The 22,801-nt window shown below is 51.5% G+C and overlaps 1 protein-coding gene across 1 annotated transcript in view; it reads left to right on the top strand.

Annotated features, from left to right (window-relative positions):
• AK7 (adenylate kinase 7) overlaps positions 1-22,801 on the top strand; it is a 1,456,966-nt gene that overhangs the window by 700,347 nt on the left and 733,818 nt on the right. Inside the window, exon 10 of the mRNA XM_069637722.1 lies at positions 2,714-2,863. Coding sequence (XP_069493823.1) covers positions 2,714-2,863 — 150 coding nt within the window. The remainder of the gene's footprint in view (positions 1-2,713; positions 2,864-22,801) is intronic.

Raw genomic sequence — 22,801 nt, 5'->3', positions numbered from 1 at the left:
TTTAAAATGGCCGCAACGCCGTCGGGTCCTTTCTTCTAAGGCGTGCAGCCGTCTCTAAGTAAACAACGGCTCTAAAATGGCAGCCACGTCGTCGGGTCCTTTTTTCTAGGACTGCGGTAACGCGTGGCTGCTGGCAGCAGTGGAGTGCCTTCAGCTGTGACGTCGTCTCTCCGTATCGGGTAGGTGCGAGCCGGCGGCAGATTTCAAACAAAAGCAAATTGCGTTATGTCACACGCGGGCCAACAGTGGTCGCTTGGATCACAGGGTCCAAAACAAACGGGCAAAAGCGTAAGATCCAATGGGGGTCACTTCCTTTACGATCGGATCAGTCCTTCTGCTCTATCCACCAGGCAGATTAGGATTTGGCTTCCGGCGCTCCACACTTCATTGCTACACTTCAGTGCCTGTCGGAGTGGTCAGGGTCCTCTTATCAGCTTGTCGCTCACCGCCGTGGCCTTCCTCCACCGTGTCTGCAACAGTAGCGCTCCCGTGGATGTGCTGGGGGTCGTCTCATAGGTCTCCGATCCTCTTAGACCTCATTGCCAATTGTTATGTTGTAAGGAAATCAGGCAGAGGCTTAGTTTAGTCGTTGATGCCTTTTATTCAATGAAAGCTTATATCTTGAAACGACCCCCAGCCGGAGGCTGTGCAACCGTCCTCTTTGACTTCACACTCTCACTCCCCTTTGGAACCTAGAACACTCAAAGATGCAGTGTCTATGTACCGATGTAACTAAGAGTGATGGAATGCATATAGCTTCCTCAATGTTAAAGCACACAACATACTAATTGCAATGAACACAATATTAAATTGATACTTGTCATGGCAAGTACCTATCCTAACAAAGGCGTCTAACATTTTAAAAAATGGGTCAGATAACGTCCCCCCATTGCTGGCGTGGCTGTGGAGAGATGGGCACAATTGGTCATGTGCTGTGGTCTTGTCCTAAGGTAATACCCAACTGGAAAATGGTATATCGGCTGATGACCTCCCACATCTCAAATACTAATATCCCACAAACCCCGGAAGAGCTGTTATTTGGGGACAATCATAAAGACTGGCACTCAGACCCACCAGCATGCGAAGCCCTGAGTGTATGGATGTTCGCCGCACGCAAACTCCTGATTATAAACTGGAAAGACACAACACTACCCACTGAAACACATCTAACCGCCTCCCTGTCCAAAATGTGCTCCCTGGAGCACAGTGCACTAAAAAGAACAAACCCGGCCAGGGCCGAACAAACACACAAATAGTGGAATCTCTTTGTCCCCCCCTGAGGAGCCCACCCACTATGGGGGTGACTGACATCGCCAGTATGGCAAGCCCCATCCCTGCACACGCTACCCCGGTCGCTCCGGCCAATCCCTAATGATTTCCAGACTTAGCCCAGCACAGTCACTGGTCCTTAAGCTAACATATGATTAGTGTTCCCCCGGCATCTACCCAGGCACACACACATGACCTCAGATAAGGTCTATCTTGTTCCCCGTAGACTAAGAAATAGGGCTTAAATGTGGGGTTCTGCAGGTACGGGGGAGGAGTTGGGGAGTCGACTTAACATGGTTTTACATTTGGACTCTGCACCGTGCCGGGTCGGGATTTGCCTCAATGGAAGACAATGGACCCATATTAAAGACTCCCCACCTATGGTACTGTGGGGAGAAGGACAGCCCGGTGGGGAGGATCCGGTTCTGGGTAGATTTATATGTCCAAATACCTGATTGTTGTTGTTCACTGAATGTGCTGTAAATTGTTTGCTCTAATAAAAAGAGTTTACACAAAAAAAACTCTTTGATTGTCAAACGGTTCTCCAAGCAGAGAGGGGGGGCAGGTCTCTCTCTTTGGCTGGTGTCTTCCTTTGGTACAGCCTCCCTGCCCCTCTGACTTGAGCCGGACCTCCTTTAGTTCAGAGAACTCCTCAAAACTCTGCTTTTCTCTACCTCTTTTCATCTTTCTCTTCCTTGCTAACCACCCTACTGCCACTGAGACCGGTGGCCTGGTCCTCCTGAATCTCACAGGATACCAGGCCCTCTACCCAGTCGACACCAGCACAGCCCCCCACTGCACTGCCCCCTGTGTGCCCCTGCTTGGCAGCTGTGCATCCCACCCCTTGGATTCGCCCATCCTGTAGCACTTAGCCTGAGGCCTCCTCCTTTGCTCCCCTTGGCAATCTGTGCCAGGCCCCTACTAGCACTTGTCTATATCTTGCCCCTCCCCACCTATCTCTATCTCCTGCACTTCTATTCACTGCACTTGCACGTCCTAATGCCAGTAGTACCACAATTGTATATTTACTGTTTTGCAAATGTTATTAGTTCCCCTTGTAACCTCCCCACTTAGCCTTGTGGCGCCTGGAAACACAATTATGTTGTATAGGTGCCTAACAAATGCTCAATAAATAAATATCCCAGTGTGGTGAGTTGCCTTACCTCCCAATGTTAACCTGTGGGTGAAGTGGGCCGCTAGATTCAGGTTTGGGACGGACACTCTCCGATGTGCCTCCCTGAGGACAAACTAGGTGTGTACATTTTGGCTCGCTGCTGCACCTTTTAAGGTGGAGGAATGTACAGCAGGATTACATAGTACATGGTGCCAACAGATTTGGCAATCCGCAGGTTGCCTACACTTCAGTTGATTCAAGATTATCTTAATATATGAATGGTTTAGTTAGCAAAATGTTTTATGAATAAAATTCCTTTTCCTCTTTTAGCAAATGCACATTGACCAGCTATTGGTGAATCTTCGCATGGAAGCAGTCTACTTGAAAGAGAACTTTAACATCAAATGGGTTGCTCAAACAGGGCTTCTGGAGAATATTGAATCTATCATAAAGGAATACAAGCTAAGCCGAGGACTGCTGGTGAGTCTCTATTGTTTTTAAAATTCACTGGTTGTTTAAAAAAAATGTTGTCCCAAACAACAGACAAGTATGGTGATCAAATAAAATGTGAACTATGAATAAAAATAACATTGAAAGATTGATTTAACATGCAACAGAAAAGCTATTATTTACGGGGAAAAGTATAATACAAGGAATTTAGATCTTAAAAACAATGTTTGAAAAAGATGTAGGTTATAAGTATTTGTGATAATGTTTTGCCACAGAAACAAACTGACCAAGGTTGAGCAGGACGTATTTATACCACAACAAGAATTTGTCGATTTTTCATGTATCTTTTTATTTTTAATTAGCACCCTGTGGGAGGGGGTAGTCTGCCTCCCAGCTAATCGGAGACAGTCAGGCTCCCAGCCAATCAGGGAGCTCACAACGTGGGCTTTATCTCATGGTAAAACCCGGCTTTTGAGTCCCCTGAGCAGCAGGAATCCACAATGTTCCCTATTGGAAAGCAGTTTGGTCCACCACTGCCATCAAAAACCCACCACTGCATCCCAATTGCGACCGCCGCCCTCACACACTTGATGTGACAGTCACGTGTGTGTGCACGAGCACGACGGCGATGTTCACCCATGCGCAATAATAAAGGTGGTGGCCCGTAGCGTTCAGAACGCGCCGGGACCCCGTAACGAGCAGACCTGTGTCCGCGTATTTCCTAAGGTACAGGAGGGCAGGGCCCGCTCAAGGGGGGTTCCGGGGGCATAACAACTACCTAAAACTGGTAACGACGCCGCTGAGTAGGGGAGGTAACCTCTGATTCCTCAATCGATGTCTGGAGGGTTGTCCCGACGCCTACTAGATGCGTCACCCGCGCGGCGCATATTGAACAACCATTTTGTGTCACAGATGGTCGCAGCCCCTCACGGGGTGTTCGTGGGCCGTCTTGGGCAATTTTTGGAGCCTTCCAAGGCTTGCAGAGGTCTGTAGCCGCTGGTGCCACCAGGAGCGGCTGGAGGAGGGGGGAGCACTCAATTATTTTTTTTTAAAAAAAAGAAAAGGAACATACAATAGACATTTCCAACGCCAGAGCTTTAATATTACATGGGGTAAGGAAGCTCGATGGATGGTGCTCAACAAACAAGAGACTGTGGGTTTTGAGAGATTGTTCTCTGCTTCCTCTTTTGTTCCAACGTCCCTAGTACAGGGAAATTTGGTATTACTCTCATCCTTGCCACACCTGCTAAGGAAGAGGGACGCCCTATGCTGGGCCTGGAGGGACACAGCTTCACCAAGACCGTCTGAGGCCTCAGGAAGTCAGTGTCTCTGCGGACTTGCAGCCTCCACGAGTGTGAGAGGTGCCTGTGCGGTCCACAGCCATGAGCAACCTTGCAGATGGCACCCAAGGGCGGTTGCACCGCCTCCAGTCAGGATGATGCCCAGACACCAAGGCACGCTGGCCCGCATGCCAGAATTGTATATGTCGGGCCCTCCATCGAAACTAGGCCAGAAGTGGCTGCTATGGGTCAAGAAGCTGGAAATATTTTTCAGAGCTACTGGGGAGACTGAAGATGATGCCAAGGTGGCGACGCTGCTGTATGCTGCAGGTTATGAAGTACACTGCATATTCGAGTCGCTGAGCACGACGGCTGTCTCATATCAGGCCATGAAAGATGCCCTCAAGGAACATTTCCTACCCCTTTCCAACCAAGACTTCAATCGCTTTGTGATTTGCAGCGAGAAGCAACACGAGGACGAGTCGCTAGAGCACTTCTGCGGGAGACTACGTTACCTGGCCAGCACGTGCCAATGGGAAAATGAGGAGGGGATGGTTCGAAACCAAGTCATACAAGGCTGTAGCTCAGGGAAGCTACGGCGACAGGTACTCCGGGAGCCAGGGCTCACGCTGACGCAGATCCTCGACATGGGCAGGTCCAATGAATTTCCCGAAAGCCGTGCCTCCAGGATGGACGCTGCAGTCAAGTCGGTGAAGGGAGAAGAGGCCTATGCCATTGGACGGGCAACAAACACCGGCCCGCCACGCCCATGGGGACCCAGAAGAAGAGTGACACACCACAGCCATGCCCAAAGTGTGGGTATGACCTTCCACACTCAAGTGAATGCCCCGCAAAAGGGAGGGTGTGTGGATGATGTGGGACAGCCGGCCCCTTCGCCAGAAGCAAATCCAGTCGCCATCCTGCAAGGCCCGAGTATAGCTAGCAATGGGTGGCCACGCAAGTCGAGAAATGTGGCTGTGGTGGAACAGGAGTTCCAAGGGCTGGAAATTGCGGAGGAAGAAGAGGATGAAGAGATGTTCTTCATATCCAACATTGACTCAAAAACCAAGAAGAGAAGGCAGCCCACGTGCGTGGTGGACTTCTGGGAGACTCCGACTCCAGTGTTAATCGGCACAGGGGCGTCAGTATGTTTGATGGTGACAAGACATTGAGTCACTAGCAGGACCACCAGCGTTGGTGGAAACCAAAGCAAAGATCTACTCGTTTGGGGGTGACCATCCACTTCCACTCCAAGGGGTGTTTGTAGCACCAGTCACTCACGCCAGCAACACTATCAAAGCGAAATTCTTTGTGACCGACGTCAGCCCACACACTCGCTCCTTAGTTGGGCCGCATCCGAGGCCCTAGACATTGTGAGTTTTGCGCTCTCGGTGTACAAAGCGGACATCAAAGACGTTACCAACAGATTAGCAGACATTTTTCAGGGAATCGGGAAGCTAAAAGGAGAGCCAATAAAATTGCACATAGATGTGTCAGTGCGCCCAACGGCACTGAAGCACAGACGCATACCCTTCCACCTTTGAGCGCAAGTCGAGCAAGAACTACAGAATCTAGTGGACTCAGACATTATTGAAAAGGTTGACGGCCCTACCCCGTGGGTGTCCCCCATAGTGGTGGCGGCCAAGCCCAAGCAGCCGGGAGCCGTACACATTTGCGTGGATATGAGGCTACCCAACCTCGCCATCAAAAGGGAACGCCACTTTACGCCAAGGCTGGACGATGTGATAGGCAAGCTACAGGGTGCCTAGGTCCTAGGTTTTCTCAAAGCTTGATTTGCGCTCTGGTTATCACCAACTTTAACTGCACCCGGACTCCAGGTATATAACCACATTCACAACCCACAACGGCCTGTACCAGTATAAACGTCTGAGCTTTAGGATATCCTCGGCCGCAGAGGTGTTCCAAAACATCATTAAGGGCGCCCTAGCTGGCCTAGAGGGCGTAATCAACCTAAGTGACAACATCTTGGTGTACGCGACATCCGAAAAGGAACACATGTTCAGGCTCGAGAAGACATTGGAAAGAATCCAAGATCTGGGTTTGACTCTACATCGTGAAAAATTTTAGTTTTTGAAAGGAAGCATTGAATTCTTTGGGTTCATGTTCCACTCTGCAGGGATCTCACCCGACCCACAGAAAGTTTTTTTTTTTAAAACATTTTTATTGAATATTTAAACAAACAATACAAACCAAACTTGCAGTGTATACAATAACATATCCATTTTACATCATTCGATCGGGTTCACTGCTTCCCTTTTCCCACTCCCCGTTAAGAGCCTACTTCCACTAATGTTCTATTCCTGCATCTTGTGATGGGGTATTCCTGTCCGTGATTTTCGACGAGTCTTGCACTGACCCAAATAGTTCTGCTAGCAGCAGTTTCCAGGCCATCAGAGTCTTCCCCACAGCATTACTGGTGTCTTGCCATACCATGGTTTCCGCCTCCGCCCATTTCTGCAGATCTTTCCACCATACCTCCAATCGAGGTTTGTGGCATTTCTTCCACCCCATAGCAATTATCCTCTTTGCAAGCGCATATGCCAGATCCTTCAGCTTGCTTACGTGCCTGTGTTTCCGTGGCCTAGGGAACCCCCCTAACAGGCAGGCCCACACAGTATCCACCACGATCTTAATACCCTTTTCTGCTAATTTATGTGCATCCTCACCCCAGCAGCATTCAATAACCGGGCATGACCAAAACATATGCACCATGCCCGCATTCCCCTCATCACACTTAGGGCATGCCTGCTGTCCTGCGTTTTTGAACTTGGCTATCCTTTGGGGTGTCAGATACGCCCTATGTGTAATATACAATTGCATCTGTTTAAGTCTTGCGTTCCTTGACACCTTCGTGTGATACCCTTGGACTCATTCCCACATCCCATCCTCCATCGGGATACCCACTTCCTCCTCCCATTCCAGTCTCAATTGCACCACCTCCTTTCCTACTTTGGACATCATCATCTCGTATATTCTAGATATATAGATAAGCGCCAAGCACTTAAAAATTGGCAGGCCAACCCATGCGACATCACCAAAGACTTATTCAAAGACACCGCAAAAAAATACAAAACCGCCATCTTCAATGCCAAATCTGAATCATACAACCGTCGAATATCAGACTCGAAGTGCCACTCGAGAGAACTCTTCTCCATCTTTAAAGAGCTCACAGTGCCTCCCACTTCCACTGACAAGATCATTAAGGATGAAGGCTGGTGCAACAGTATCCAAGCCGCCATGCTCAACAAAATAGACCTCCTACAAAACAAAATCCGTGACCACTACAATACCCTGCCGAAACAGAGTCGGCACTCAGATTCTCAATCGTCTAGCAAAACCATTAACATCCCCAAATTTGCCTTTAACGAAGTTTCAGAACTAGAAGTACTGGACATTCTGAAACATTTGAAACCATCGACTTGCAAAGCCGATACATGCCCTCCAAAGCTAATCAAGGACTGCGCTGAAACACTTGCCCCAATCATTACCGCATTCATTAATGCCTCATTCAAGACCTGCTCTGTCCCAGACAGTCTCAAAGAAGCTTGGGTGCGCCCACTTCTAAAAAAGCCCACTCTCGACCCCACGGTGCCTAACAACTACAGACCTATAACAGTCCCCTTCCTTCTCAAGATTTTAGATAAAGTGGCACACAGCCAAATCCAACTATACCTTGAAACTAACTCCATCCTAGGTACCAGACAGTCAGGCTTCCGCAAAGGTCATGGAACAGAGACTGCTCTGCTGGACCTTAAAAACGAAATAACCAAGATACTGGACACAGGTAAACCCGCCCTTTTACTTCTTCTCGACCTCTCAGCGGCAATCGACCTAGTGGACCACAAGAACATCACCTCACACCTCTCCCACTCTGCACACTTCTCTGACCAAGCCACCTCCTGGATAACATCATTTCTTGAAGGGAGGGCCATGAAAGTCTTTTCTAACACTTATAACGCAACACCATCCATAATACACTGCGGTGTCCCTCAAGGCTCTTGTACAGCACCTACGCTATACAACCTATTCACTAAGCCCCTTTTCGATAAACTGGATGCACTTGGAATTGCCTACACCAACTACGCAGACGACACCCAAGTGCTCCTCCCACTAACAGGCTCATACCACAAAGACGCTCTGGCTCTAAAACACATATACGCCACCATTCAAGCTTGGATGGCCACTAATGGCCTATGTCTTAACGGGGATAAGACTGAAATCCTTATCCTCGGCCAAAAATCCACACTGGCCAGGCTAGATAGTCGCTATGCCAATTTCAACATCGACAACTGCACTATCCCAGTCCTATCTTCTGTGAAAACGCTAGGGGTCTACATTGATGCAACCTTGTCTATGGACAAACAAGTTAGTGCCATTGTCTCCGCATCTACACTGAGCACTAAATTCATCAACGCCATCAAACCATTCCTTTCCAAAGAAAACTGCCTATCAATAGCAAGAGCTAACATAGGCGCTAAACTTGACTATTGCAATGCACTCCTCGCCGGCACCTCTGAAAAAAACCTAAACAAACTTCAGGTCACTCAAAATAACGCTCTAAGAGCAGCCTTAAGCATCTCCAAAAGGGACCACATCTCACTGGCAAGACAATCAGTTCACTGGCTCCCTGTCAAAGAATGCATCACCTTCAAGGTACTGACTACAACCCACAAATGTATCCACCACACTGCACCATCATATCTCTCAGACACTATTCGAAGACCGACCTCATCCAGACCTACCAGACTGTGCTACACTAACCAACTCACTGTACCACGCATCAATAAGACTACAGCAGGAGGGCGGGGTTTCCCCTACATAGCACCAAAACTCTGGAACAATCTCCCCCACGCTCTAAGAGCAGAAGGCTCCTTCACAGCGTTTAGAAAAAAACTCAAAACCTCTCTCTTTAACTAAATTTCCTCTACCTACAGCCAAACAGGCACACATTGCTAAATATTGTTATTGTCTAAACCTGTATGCTTGTATGCCTCAATGCTGTAACTAAGTCGCGCTATTCCTGTAACCAGCGCTATCTCTGTAACCAGCGCCACGATGCCTCAGGGCTGATTCTGTGCGCTTAACAAATACGAATAAATAAATAAATAAATATCTCGTGTCCCCCCTCTGCTATGTCATATATTATGTCTATAGTAGCATCTGGTTCTTCCTCAAGCACCAATTCGGACCACGTTCTCTTGATCCATCGCACCAGTCTATAGTACGTGATATACTGGCCAGTGTTTAGCCCAGTTTCCGCCCCCAACTCCCCGAAATCTGTTATGGTCCCCTCCCGCCAGATGTCCCCCATTGTCGCTACACCAGTCTGCTCCCAGTGATTTCTGATTATCATCCTTGGCTGCTCTTCTCCACCCGCCATTGCGACGAGTGGTACCCGAGGGGAGCACGGGCATGGGTTCCCCATCAGTTGACACGCCCTTCGCCACTTCTTCCATCCTAGTCATCTTTGGGCGACCATCCATTGCAGCTTGGGGCAACCACATAATCTCCTTCAAGTAAAATGGGACACAGTCCCGTCTGAACAGCCTGGTTTCAGGGGTCACATCCTCCGAGATCCATTTGGCCACATATTGTAGCTGACTGGCAACATAGTAAACTTCATAATTTCATACCTCCCTTCTCATAAGTGTTCTGTAGTTTCCAGAGGGCCACTCTGTTTTGTGTACCATGCCACAGGAAGTCTCTACACATGCTGGCCAATCTACTAAAGAACTTCTTTGGTATCAAATACGGGATATTCCCGAAGTAGTGCAGGAGCCAAGGCAAGACCACCATCTTTAACATTGCACTACGTCCCATCATTGCTAAGGGCAGTTTTACCCAGAACCGCATGCAATTCTCAATTTTAGTAATGGCTACTTGTCCAGCATGGGGTCTGGCATGGATTCACATGCTCATGAATATTCCCCGTCGTCAGGCTGGGAATCCTCGGTAAAGAAAAAAACCAGTATCAGTTTCGTTTCTGATCTGTCTTTCGTAGTAATAACCAATCACTGGTCTCTGCATCATACTGACCACAGCCAATGACTGCCCTCTACCTAAGCACCGCCTCTGGCAGCCATCTTCAGATTTTTACCGCACATTCATGTGTTGGGATCCTCGTGCTATTGCTCTCGAGCGTTAGTGCTATTTTTTCACGTTTTTTTCTCAAAAACTTCGTTTTTTCCGGTCAAAAGAGCCTCAAGCTCCACCGACTCTCCATCCGATCAACGGGGACCCGTGTCGGATTCGTCTGCGCCCCTCAAGGGTGAAGATTTCGTCGAGCTACGTTTTGGAGGACTCCAGAAGCTTCTCAGGCCCGGACATGGCCCAGGAGAAGGGAAGCTCGACGCCCGGAAAGCTGTTCAGGGTCTGCCCTGGATGCCAGCTGCAGAACGTCTTTAAGGAGGACGAACACTCCTTTTGTCTCTACTGCTTACATGAGGACAAGACGCACGTGGAGAAGGACTGTGCGTTTTGCGGCAATATGTCGGAGCGGACCATGAAGGACCGCCACCAACGCCTCGCCAACTGCCTGGAAGGGAAGAGCCCGTCAGGCGAGAAGAAAAGGAAGAAATCCGAGCGGTCTTCTAAGACCTTTGAGGACTCCCCGGCGACGGGGGTCCAACACAAGGCCAAGCACTGCGAGTCCGCTGGTACCGGGAGCGCCGAACGGTCGGGCTCTACGGGCGCCAGGCAGGGCGCACCCTCCCCGGCACCTTCAGCCACGAGCCAACGCTCTGGGTCGGGTAAGAGGAAGGGCGAGCACCCGGCAAAGCTCCTGGAGAGGCCCCGGTCGAGCTCGAAGGCCCCATCGGAGGGGGAGCGAGGCAGTGTCCCCCCCCTCAAGGATAAGGCGGTGAGCGCACCTAAGGTGGTGAAGGCCTTAATCCATCCGGCCATGCCCTCTATCGATACTGTCGCGGCGGCCCTGGCTCAGCCTGTGGAGGCTACACCAGTGGTGGCGACCTCGGGGCTCAGAGTCTCCCTGCCACCTCGGAGGGAGTCTTCTTTTGTGCCCATCGATAGGACCCCCGTGAAATCCCCGGCGGGGAAGAAAAAGGGGGGGCAGGGCGTCGTCGTAGATTCGGCTTCAACCTCAGAGGAAGAGCTGATCGAGGTCTTAAGCCACGGCCTTGGCGTGGATGAAGACCGGCCCGTCGGGATGGATCCCGACGCAGGTGACGACGACATCGTCGAGGGTGCCGACGGGGTCCCTGATCGCCCGTCGGATTCCCCTCTGCCAGCGCCGCAAGACAACTCGGCGGCCATTTTGTTGGCTATACAGTCCTTATGCTCAGAGATAAGGACGAGACTACCGTTGCCGACGGAGGAACCTCTCCCGTCGGGGGATCCTGAACCGGGACTGTCTGGTGCTCCCCCGCCCAAGAAAAGAAGGATTCACCCTCCACCTCCTTTTCAGCCGCCGCGACCCGTCCAGCCCTCCTCCCCGTCCACCCGAGGGGATGATACGGGGACTGACACGGCAGCGACGGGTACGGACGACGAGGTATACGACGAGGATCTACCGTCGTCACCTCCCACCAGGGCTTCTCCGCCCGACGAGATTGGATCGTTCCACTCCATGATCGCAAGGGCATCCGAGCTTTTCCAACTCTGCCCTGAGGAGAAGAAAAAGGAAGGATTCCTTTATCAACGGCGCGAGGCCAAGAGGAAGACGGTCCTCGCGGTGCCTTTACTGGACGACATTTGGGATGAGGGCCTCACCCTCCTCAAGAACCCTTCCACGACGCCAGCTAGAAGAGACCGGTACGAGAAGAAGTACCGGGTCCCGGACGCGGCCCCCCTGTGCCTCCGGGCGCAGCCTACCCCGGACTCCGTCGTCTCCGCGGCGGCCAGGAAGAAAGCGGGGGGGGGTGCGGCCTCCACATCGACTTCCCCACCGGACGGCGAGGGAAAGAAATTGGACGCTATGGGACGCAGGGTCATCTCGTCTGCAGCGACGACGATTAAAGCGGCCAACGCCTTGGCTATCGTGGCCCGCTACGACAGGGAGCTATGGTACAAACTGGCTCCCCTGCTGGACTTCCTACCGGACGACAAGAGGGCGGATGCCCTGGAGATCCTACAGGAAGGTGAGGTGGCGTCGGACCACGCCATCACTATTACGACGGACATCGCCGACACTGGGTTTCGCCAGTTGGGCAACGGCGTGTGCCTTAGGCGGCGTGGATGGCTCAAGGCTACGGACTTCCGTCAAGACGTACAGACCAGAGTCCTGGACATGCCGTTCGATGGGAACAACCTGTTTGGGAAAACAGTGGACGATTCCCTTCAGGCCATTAAAGCAGAGACGGCCCAGGCCCTTGGGGTTCTACAGCAACGACGGACGCCCTTTCGGAGCAGCGGAGGCAAGGGTGCCTCCAAAGGTTCCGGTGGCGGTTTCTCCACCTACCGTCAAGCGGCCCGCTCGTCGTCTCAGGAGGCCTACAGAGGACGAGGCAAGTCTGGCGGACCCCGCCGTCGTCGCCAAGGAGGTCAAGGCGGCAAAGCCTTGTCGAAACAGGATTGAACCGGCCGTGGGGTCGTGCCCCCACCGAAGCACCCCGGTGGGAGGCCGGCTGGCGAGCTTCGTCAGCGTGTGGGAGTCCATCTCCACCGACCGTTGGGTGCTGGACGCCTTAGCCCGGGGCCACGCGCTCGAGTTTCAAAGAAGGTGCCCGCGCGTCCCCCCCGTGGCCAGGAAAGAGCTTCACGTCCCTCAGCTTCTCCTGGAGGTAAAGGCGATGCTCAGGAAGGGCGCCATCGAACTCGTCCCAAAGAGGCTTCGGGGCTCCGGAGTTTACTCGAGATACTTCCTCGTGAAGAAGAAGACGGGAGGATGGCGCCCCATCCTAGACCTGCGACGTCTGAACAAGTTCATCAAGGCTCAGAAGTTCCGGATGGTCACCCTCCAGCACGTCCTGGGTCAGCTGGAGGAATGAGACTTCCTGTCGTCGTTGGATTTGGAGGATGCCTACTTCCATATTCCCATCCTAAAGGGGCACCGAAAATTCCTCAGGTTTGTTGTCCAAGGGCGTCACTACCAGTTCAAAGCCCTCCCCGTCGGACTACGGTCGGCACCCAGGGTATTTACCAAGTGCCTTGCACCGGTGGCGGCGCAGCTGCGCCGCGAGGGGATCCACGTCTACCCCTACCTGGACGACTGGCTCTTCCGAGCCAAGACGAGGGAGCTCGCCGTGGAGCACACGGCAAGGACCGTCCAACATCTCACGGACCTGGGATTCTCCGTGAACTACGCCAAGTCCCACCTGGTGCCCGTGCAAAACGCACTGTTTCTGGGAGCGGAGCTCGACACAGTGTCCCTTCTGGCCTCCCCGTCGGAGGAAAGGACCAGGTCCATCCTGGGCAAGGTACAGCGGATGTTGGTTTCCGACGCGGCCAAGGTGAGGTCCATCAAGTCCCTCCTCGGAATGATGTCTTCTTGCATCTACCTCATTCCCATGTGCAGGCTCCGGATGCGCCCGTTACAGGAGTTCCTGGACGCGCGCTGGATCCAAACGACGGGCGGCTTCGAGGAGAGGATCACACTCGACGAGAGTTTCCGCCGAGCGGTCCGGTGGTGGGGCACCCGGGCGCATCTGACGGCGGGCATGGACTTCCAGACCCCAGACCACCAGGAGACAGTGACCACGGATGCCTCCCTGGAAGGGTGGGGAGCGCACACCGAAAATCTGCACGCGAGAGGCCTTTGGCTCCCGACAGAGAAGTCCCTCCATATCAACGTCCTGGAGCTCCGTGCAGTGTTCTGGGCCCTCAGGTCCTTCCTTCCGTCCCTCAAGGGCAAGGTGGTGAGGATCTTCACCAACAACACCACCACCATGTTTTACATCAGGAAACAGGGCGGAACCAGGTCCCCAGCACTGTCCAAGGAGGCGCAGGACCTGTGGCATTGGGCCGTCGCCCAAAGGATGTTTCTGGTGCCGTTTCATCTGACAGGGATAAAAAACACCATCGCCGACTCACTCAGCATGGAGCTGCGCTCGTGCCACGAGTGGTAACTACGGCAGGATCTAGTGGATCGCCTCTTCCGACGGTGGGGCACACCCCAGATCGACCTGTTCGCGACGGCGACAAACTCGAAGTGCCGGAGGTTCGCCAGCAGGTTTCCCCAGGCGAGGAGCATGCGCGATGCTTTCTCGTTCCCCTGGGAGGGCCTGTTCCTCTACGCGTTCCCTCCTTTGCCACTGCTAATCCGGCTCGTCAACCAGCTCAAGAGGTCACGGTGCAGGATGATCCTTGTCGCACCTTCGTGCCCGAGGCAGATATGGTTCCTGGACCTTCTGGACTTATCAGCGTCCCCGCCAATCAGGCTGCCGGTGGACGCGGATCTACTCTCCAGGGAAGGAGGCGCCATCCTCCACCATGACCCGAAATCGCTGAACTTGCAGGCCTGGCTCCTGCAGCGCTAGAGTTTGGAGGATACGACATACCGGCCGACTGCAGAGAGGTTCTTGCAAAGGCCAGGGCGTCCTCGACTCTTAAATGCTACGGACACAAATGGAAGAGGTTCTCTGTCTGGTGCCACGCACAGAAGATTAACCCTCTACGGATTACGGCTCCCCAGGTACTGCCGTACCTGCTGACGCTGGCCAAAGCTGGATTGGCACACGCGTCCATCAAGATTCATCTTGCTGCGATCTCCCGATACACCAGAACCACGGGCCGGACGTCCTTGTGGTCTCATCGTCTGGTGAAAGAGTTCATGAAGGGACTGTTCAGATCGTTCCCGCCGGTGAAGGCTCCGGCCCCGGCGTGGGAGCTCAACGTGGTGCTGACCAAGCTCATGGGACCTCCGTTCGAGCCTCTACACTCGGCCCCGTTGAAGTTTCTGTCGTGGAAAACAGCGTTTCTTGTGGCCATCACCTCCGCACGACGGGTGGGAGAGATCCAGGCCCTTTCCTGCAAGGCCCCGTACTTGACTTTTCACGACACGAGGGTAGTGCTCAGGACGCACCCCTCCTTCATTCCCAAGGTACCGTCGGACTTCCATCTCAACGAACCCTTGGTGTTGCCTGTGTTCTTCCCGTCGCCTTCGTCGCCGGCTGTGAGGACTTTGCACTCGCTGGATGTGGCTAGAGCGCTGAAGTTCTACGTGGACCGCACGAAGTGTTTTCGGAAGACGTCACAACTCTTTGTGAATTTTGGACCTGTCAATCAGGGGAAGGCTCTCTCGAAGGCTTCCATTTCCAGATGGCTCTCCGGCTGTATCATGTACTGTCATCGGTTGGCAAACCGACCACTGCCTGGCCGTCCGAGAGCCCATTCCACCAGAGTGATCGCAGCCACCACAGCGTTCCTTTCTGGTGTGCCCCTACTGGACATATGCAGGGCTGCTACGTGGAGGTCGACGCACACCTTCACGAAATTCTACTGCGTCGATCGGGATTCCAGGGAGGAGTCCAGGGTCGGCCAAGCAGTGCTGCGCAACCTGTTCGCCTGAGGTGAGCTTGGTGAGGAGGTAAGATGCTTAATGTTGGGTTTGATGTAATGCTTAATGTTGAGCCTTTGCCACCTCCCGTGGTTGTGCATGTGTGTACTGCTATGTATTCTTTATTCATGAGCATGTGAATCCATGCCAGACCCCATGCTGGAGAAGGAACAAGTTACTTACCTGTAACTGTTGTTCTCCAGCATGGGTCTGGCATGGATTCACATGCGAACCCTCCCGCCTACCCCTCTGCGGCTCTTCACTTGGTCATACTGCCACTTCACGTGCTTCCAAATCTGAAGATGGCTGCCAGAGGCGGTGCTTAGGTAGAGGGCAGTCATTGGCTGTGGTCAGTATGACGCAGAGACCAGTGATTGGTTATTACTACGAAAGACAGATCAGAAACGAAACTGATACTGGTTTTTTCTTTACCGAGGATTCCCAGCCTGACGACTGGGAATATTCATGAGCATGTGAATCCATGCCAGACCCATGCTGGAGAACAACAGTTACAGGTAAGTAACTTGTTCCTTCTGTGTTGCGCTTATGCTCTTCCTCCACTGAGTGGTATATATCTATTCCTAGATGGCGAAATGTACCAGCTGCCCATGGTGCTTGAAACACCGTTAATTGTTTCAGGGGGATCCCTTTGTATCCACCCAATGGGAACATGCTGGACTTCTGAGGGTTCACCGCTGTACCGGACATTCCCGCATATCTACCCATCACCTCCAAAACATATTGGAGGTTTTCCTCTGGGTATCGCAAATACAGTAGTATGTCATCTGCGTATAATGATATCAGGTGTCGTTCACCGCCCACAGGGATGCCTATCATGTCATATTGTTGCCTTAAGTAGATCGCTAGGAGTTCCAGAGCCAATATGTAGAGCATAGGGGACCATGGACAGCCCTGTCTGGTTCCCCTACGAAGTTTCCGCCTTTCTGATACCACTGACCTTGTTTTAACCCTGGCCAGCGAGTCACTATATAACATTTTAGCCCACTGTAGATATCCTGGACCCATCCCATAGCCAGCCAGTGACGCCAACAACCATGGCCATTTGACCGAGTCGAGTCCTGATTAACTCCCTCTTGGGTATCCACCACCTTGCCGTCCTCCCTCGTTATCGATCTATTTTTTTTCTCACTTTTATGCAGCCATGCCAAAATCCTTCCTGGTTTATCTCCTCCCGCATGCTGCCTCTCTATTATACTTTTTATAGTTAAGGTTACACAAGACCCACAGAAAGTTAGACATTCGGGATGCAAGACCACCGGAAAATCCCTCCGAAGTGCGGAGTTTCCTATCGATGGTAAACTATTATGGGAGGTTCTTCCAAAATCTGGCCTCCCTCTCTGAACCTCTCCGGGCCCTCACGAAGAAGGATACGGCCTGGACCTGGTGAGCGGTTGAACAGGCGGCCTTTGACACCATTAAAGCTGCCCTTACGGGAGACGAGACTATGGCTTTCTTCGACCCGGAGAAAGAGTCGTAGCTAGTCGTGGATGCCAGCCCAGTGGGGCTTGGAGCTGTGCTTCTTCAACCCGATTGGCACGGACAAATGAAACCCATCACATACGACACTAACAGACACTGTACAAAGATACTCCCAGATCGAGAGAGAAGCGCTGGCCATACTATGGGGCTGTAGGCATTGTTGCATTTACATTTTGGGCAAGCCCGTCTCTGTCATCACCGACCGCAAGCCACTGATCCCATTCTAACGGGCTCATCAAACCGCCACCGAGGATTGAGAAGTGTATGCTCGCTCTCATGGAGTATGGCGTGAAGCTGCAATACAGACGCAACCCCGCGGACTACCTATGCCGCCATGCCAGTGGCAGCGGCTCCCAGGTACGGAAGTCAGAAGGGGACAGTGAGAAGTACATCCACCAGGTTATAGATGCGGCCATGCCAATAGCCCTGACTCTTGGTGAACTAGCAGAGGCCTCGCAGGCTGATGAATGTTTACAACTGGTCCTGAAAGCGGTTGACAGCGGGGACTGGAGATCAGCGCTCTCAGACATGTCCCGTAGGGATAAAGACACTCACTGCGATTGACAGTCACTGCGGTGCACCCACCGTGAGCTGTCAAGGTCGGACAAAGGCCTGCTACTTCATGGGAGGCAGATTTGTCATACCGAGGCTGCTGGTTGAGAGGGTGCTTGAACTAGCCCACAGTTGCTATCAGGGCACTGCGAAGACCAAGGCAAGACTGAGAACCAAGGTATGGTTCCTGGAACTCGAAGGAAAAGTCGATGCATACATTCGCCAATGCATCTGGTGCCAAGCAGCCGCACCCGTGAATAAAGAGCCGAGCATTGAATCAATGGAGCAGAGTGGTAGTCCATGGAGCACAGTGCATGCTGACTTTGGATCCACAGGGAGGAGCATGTACCTTTTAGTACTAATCAACCAGTGGTCCCGCTACCCAGAGGTGGAGATAGTCGAATCGACTTCAAGTGACCTACAAGCGATGGAAAAAATCTACGCGACCCATGGACTTTTCGGGTCATATGTTTGGACAACGGACCGCTGTTTTACGGCAGGCAGTTCGCGGAATTCATGACCGACTGTGGTATCATGCACAGGAAAGTGACTCCAGCCTGGCCAAGGGCAAATGGGAGGTGGACAGATTCATGCGTACCCTCTTTAAGATATTTCAAATCTCACAGAGCCAACGAGGGGGTACTGAAGAGAAACCTATATCGGTTCCTTCAAGAGTTTCGTTCAACGCCCCATCAGTCTACAGGGGTGGCCCCTGCAGAGGCCATGTTCAACAAATGCCCGAGGGGGCTGATACCCGAGACGGAGGGCTGACCACCAGGGCTCATTAATGATCAAAAGACACTGGAAGACCGGCGGGCGCACAATGACCGAGATAATGCCAGGCGACGTCTGAAACCCTCGGACATTGAAGTAGGGGATACTATCCTAGTGAGAAACCGCCACCCAGAGGGAAGCTATCCCTGAACTATGAGCCCACCCCCATGGGGGTAACCCATGTCAGCAGGTCCATGGTGATGGCGTCAGACCAACGTGGAACGGTTACAAGAAATCATGTTTTTTCAAGAAGATTGACACCCGGGACCCACGACAAGAGCCTGCAGTCGGCGTGCCTCCGGCTCGAGCCGCGGAGAGGGGGATGATGCTCGAGGAGGACTCGGGAGACCCTGAACCAGGAGGAAGCAGCCCTGACAAGGAACGTGGTGAAGAGCGAAACCCCCGCAGTGAGGGCCGCAGGTTCAAGGACTACATTTTGGACCCAAGTGAAAGAAGACCAGAAGGGGACAGTAATTGCCCACGTTGGGCTGTGATTCAGTTGGTGTATTATTTACCAGTTTTTCTATGTCACTTTGACAGCAAGTTAATGGAAAATTGCATATGTTGTTTTGTTATGAAAAAGGAGGGAGTCACGTGTGTGTGCGCCAGCGTGACGGCATGCGCAATAAAAAGGGGGCAGCCCGTAGAGTCCAGAGCGCTCGGGACCCTGTAATGAGCAGACTTGTGTCCATGTATTTCCTACGGTATGGGATGGGTGGGCCTGCTCACGGGGGGTACCTGGGGGCATAACCTCTACCCAACACTTACCTGAAGCGGCCTGGTCCCTCGCCAGCACCTACAACACTCTTGTGTTCCCGGCGCTTCCCCTGCCACTGTAATGCCTGCAGGTGGCTTTATTCGCTCAGGCCTGTAACTGGCATGGCATTAGCTGACCCGGTAAAGCCCCCGCCTGTCAGGCTTTATTGCTTAATTCCTATTGTGCATCATTTTAAAAGGTTTCACAAGTTAGTAATTCATGCAGCTGAAACTAGAATTCAATAGCATATTTTATCAGTTCCATCCAAATTCAATAAAAAAATCTTACATTCACAAATATTTTAAAAACCTCAAATGTCATTTAGTACTTGACTAACAGTACTTTGCCTAGTAGTATACATAAAAAGGCTTTCCTAGAATTATTATTTCCGTGCCTATTTAAGCAGTCATTCCATTTCATGTAAGCTATGTACAATTCTAAAAGGCTGTGAAAAATTGCTGTCCACTAAGCTATTGCCAAAATTGTTTACTTAATATATGGGTTTCTATGTTGTTACAAAATGACCCATGTGAGCTTCTCTTGTATACTCGCATTGTAAATAGATGTCTGAGAGATTCTAGCTCACTCACTAGATTCTAGCTCACTTAGAGACTTACACAAATAGCAGGTTCGTTCTTTTCTTGTAAGTCTTTCAAATGGGATTAGAAATTGAGGAGGGCTCTCGTTAGGGTGTGTGGCCTAAGTACGGGTGTGCTTAGGCCATGCCCCCTATCGAGAGCCCCCAACCCCTCGCCTAAGGTGGGGGGGCTGCTAAAAGCAGAGCTGGGGCACACTGGCATTATTACCTTTTGATGCACCCAGCCCCTCCTTTTAAATAAAAGAAAGGACTGGGCGCACCAAAGGTGTGATACCATTGTGCCCCAGCTCACACCCAGCAGGCAGCCTTTTCATTCAAGGAGCCACGTGGTACAATGCTTTACCTCGGGCTCCTTGAATTAAAGTGCTGCCTGCTGCTGATGGCTCTGTACTCAAACAGGAGGAGGGCTGGACTGCCCAGCTCTTCTTTTGGTTCTGAGTAAATAGCCGTCAGCCAGCGTGAGGAGCCCAGGGGCTTCATGCTGGGTGATGGCTATTTACTCAGAAACAAAAGGAGGGCTGGGCAGCCCAGCCCTCCTCCTGTTTCAGAGTACAGGGCCATCAGGCAGGCCACACTGCACGGTTGCACCTGCTGCTTCCAGGTGTCTGCACTTCGATTTAGGAAAAAATAAAAGGCGATGCCTTTTCTTTTTTTCTAATCCGAAGTGCTGACACCTGCAGGCAGCTCATGTAACCCTGCAGCCGCTACAGGGGCTGCCTCAGGTGTCAGCATGGCTGGGGCTAGTCGGGGGCTGGCCCCGGCAGGGCCCTAGCTCGGGAGCCTTTTCTGGAGACTGCTGGGGCCTGGGCCCCGGCTATCCCCAGCCGCTACCATTTACAAAGTGTCAAGACAATTAAAAAGAAATGCCATAGTGACGGCCATGCTCTACAAAATGTCTTCAATTTTGCCTCATGGTAATTTATGAATGGCACCTGTAAGGAACTCATGGTGGCAACAGTAAAGACAGACACAAGTGATCACAGTTTAAGGGTGGAAAAATGCCTAATCTAAACCTAAATCTAAGATGGGAGCAAGCGTTGACCATCAAATGAAAAATAAGGCAGTCCTTGTGGCATTGTGTCAAAATAAAAGGGCATATGCTAAGAAAAACCTATTGCCAATTCCTTACAACGAATTACCAAAAAGAGTGTGGGACAAGTGTTCAATAGTGAAAGAGGTGTTCACAAATAGTAAGTCGGGATGTGATTGCCCAGGGTCTCCGTTCCCCACCTTTTCAGCACAGGACAAAGTGGGACCTTAGAGCACAGCACACGCTTGAGACTTCTCAGCACAAGCTGACAGTTCCGTTCCAGCTATCAGGTTCTTTATGGTAAAGTCTCTTTCAATAAAAGTCTCTTGCCTTTGAGGGCCTGATGCATTCCACAACAAACAAACACAAAGTTATGCTTCACATATACTTTGGGGGACGGCTTCACCCCTGGGTTCCCCTCTTCTGGGCACAAACGCCTCAGTAATTGTATTCAGCAAATTCGTAAGACAGTTCTCTTCTCAGTGAACTTTGGGTGACAGCTTTCTACCCCTGGATCTTCCTCGGCCGGGCTTGGATCCCAAATGACAAGGGGGACACTTTCCTTCCCCTTGTCTTGCAATACTTCTTGCTCTCACAAATCTTAATGTCTTTTTAAACAGGTTTCTAGCTTTGCCCCTCTTTGTTGGTTTCCCTCTGCCGGATTCACTCTCGACACTTTTCCTATATATAGTTCATGTACTGATTTTCACCATGCAGGATTCAATTCTCTAAGCTTTTGCAATCATCTGCCAGTCAAAGACTTTCAACGGTACAGAGGATTTTACAAGACCCCTGCATGGCCACTTTAACCTCTCTTTGCCTCTTCCCAAGGCCGTCTGGTTACGGTAGTCTTTCTACCATCGGGTAATCAGCCAGAGTTTCCTGCCTAAGTACCCACATGGTGCCGGCCTCCTCTGTTACTGGATTTCCCCTGCTTTATCTTCTCAAAGTTCAAATTAGCGGTTGGCTAATTTAAATTTCTCCAAGGTTTGTGAGAAACGTGAAGGTGTCTCCCTGGCTAGTCCCCAGGGATCTGTCATCCAGGTTTGCCAGGACAGAGCCATCGCTATTGGATCCAGTTCCTGGGGGTGGACCAGTGAGGGAGGATCATCTGGGTGGGGGGGTCCTTAGGCCAGTGGGAGTTGGACACTGATGGGCGAGACGCAGTATCCCCCTTCTTTCAACACCTTTTCCCTATCCTACCATGCAGGATATTGTAAAATACTGCCCCCCTCCCTTTTCCAACGTGAACACTTTCGCACAACACGAAAGACAACGGACTAACACCAGAGCCGTTTACCTGACATGTCCCAATACAAGGGTCATGCAAAGTCAGGCAATTGACCAGAACCACACACACACCTGACGGCCCTTTCCCTTCCACACAGGATTTTCCATTGTTGTAGAATGCATTTTTTGGCCACTGCACACATGACATTGAACAGCCTTCTGATCTTTTCAGAGCACTTTCCTATATCTCAGAATAAATATTTCTGCAGGGTTAATATCGGGGGGATTTGTGTGATTTCTTCAAGTATATCCACCACCTCCCTCCAGGACCCAGCCACCGCCGGGCAGCTCCAGTACATGTGGAACGAGCCAGCGTAATCCGTTTTACATTTGGGGCATTCACCCGGACTATCTGAAACAAACTTGGCTATTTTGGCCGGGGTATAGTGTAATCTGTTAAGAATTTTAAACTGGATTAAGCGTAATCCAGCGTTCAGGGAAACCTTCTTGGTGAGAGAGCAGTACCTGTCCCAAGTCTTATCATCTATAGGGATCTGAAGATCCTTTTCCCATTTGTCTTTGTTCAAGTTAGCCGTGGGTGAGTGTGCTTGTATTATAGCATACAGGCTGGATACCCTTGGAATGTCGAAGCCTGACGGCTATTGCCATTGGTTCTATTGTCAAGGCAAACAGTATGGGCGAAAACGGGCAGCACTGCCTAGTGCCCCTCCCCAATAGAAACATATCCGAGATTGACTGATTGGTCAGTACCCG

This window comes from Ambystoma mexicanum, chromosome 14, assembly GCF_040938575.1.
Source record: "Ambystoma mexicanum isolate Mex_15411 chromosome 14, UKY_AmexF1_1, whole genome shotgun sequence".
In the NCBI taxonomy this organism is placed as follows: Eukaryota; Metazoa; Chordata; class Amphibia; order Caudata; family Ambystomatidae; genus Ambystoma; species Ambystoma mexicanum.
Note: the sequence above shows the minus strand (reverse complement) of the source record. Positions and strands in the feature narration are given on the sequence as shown.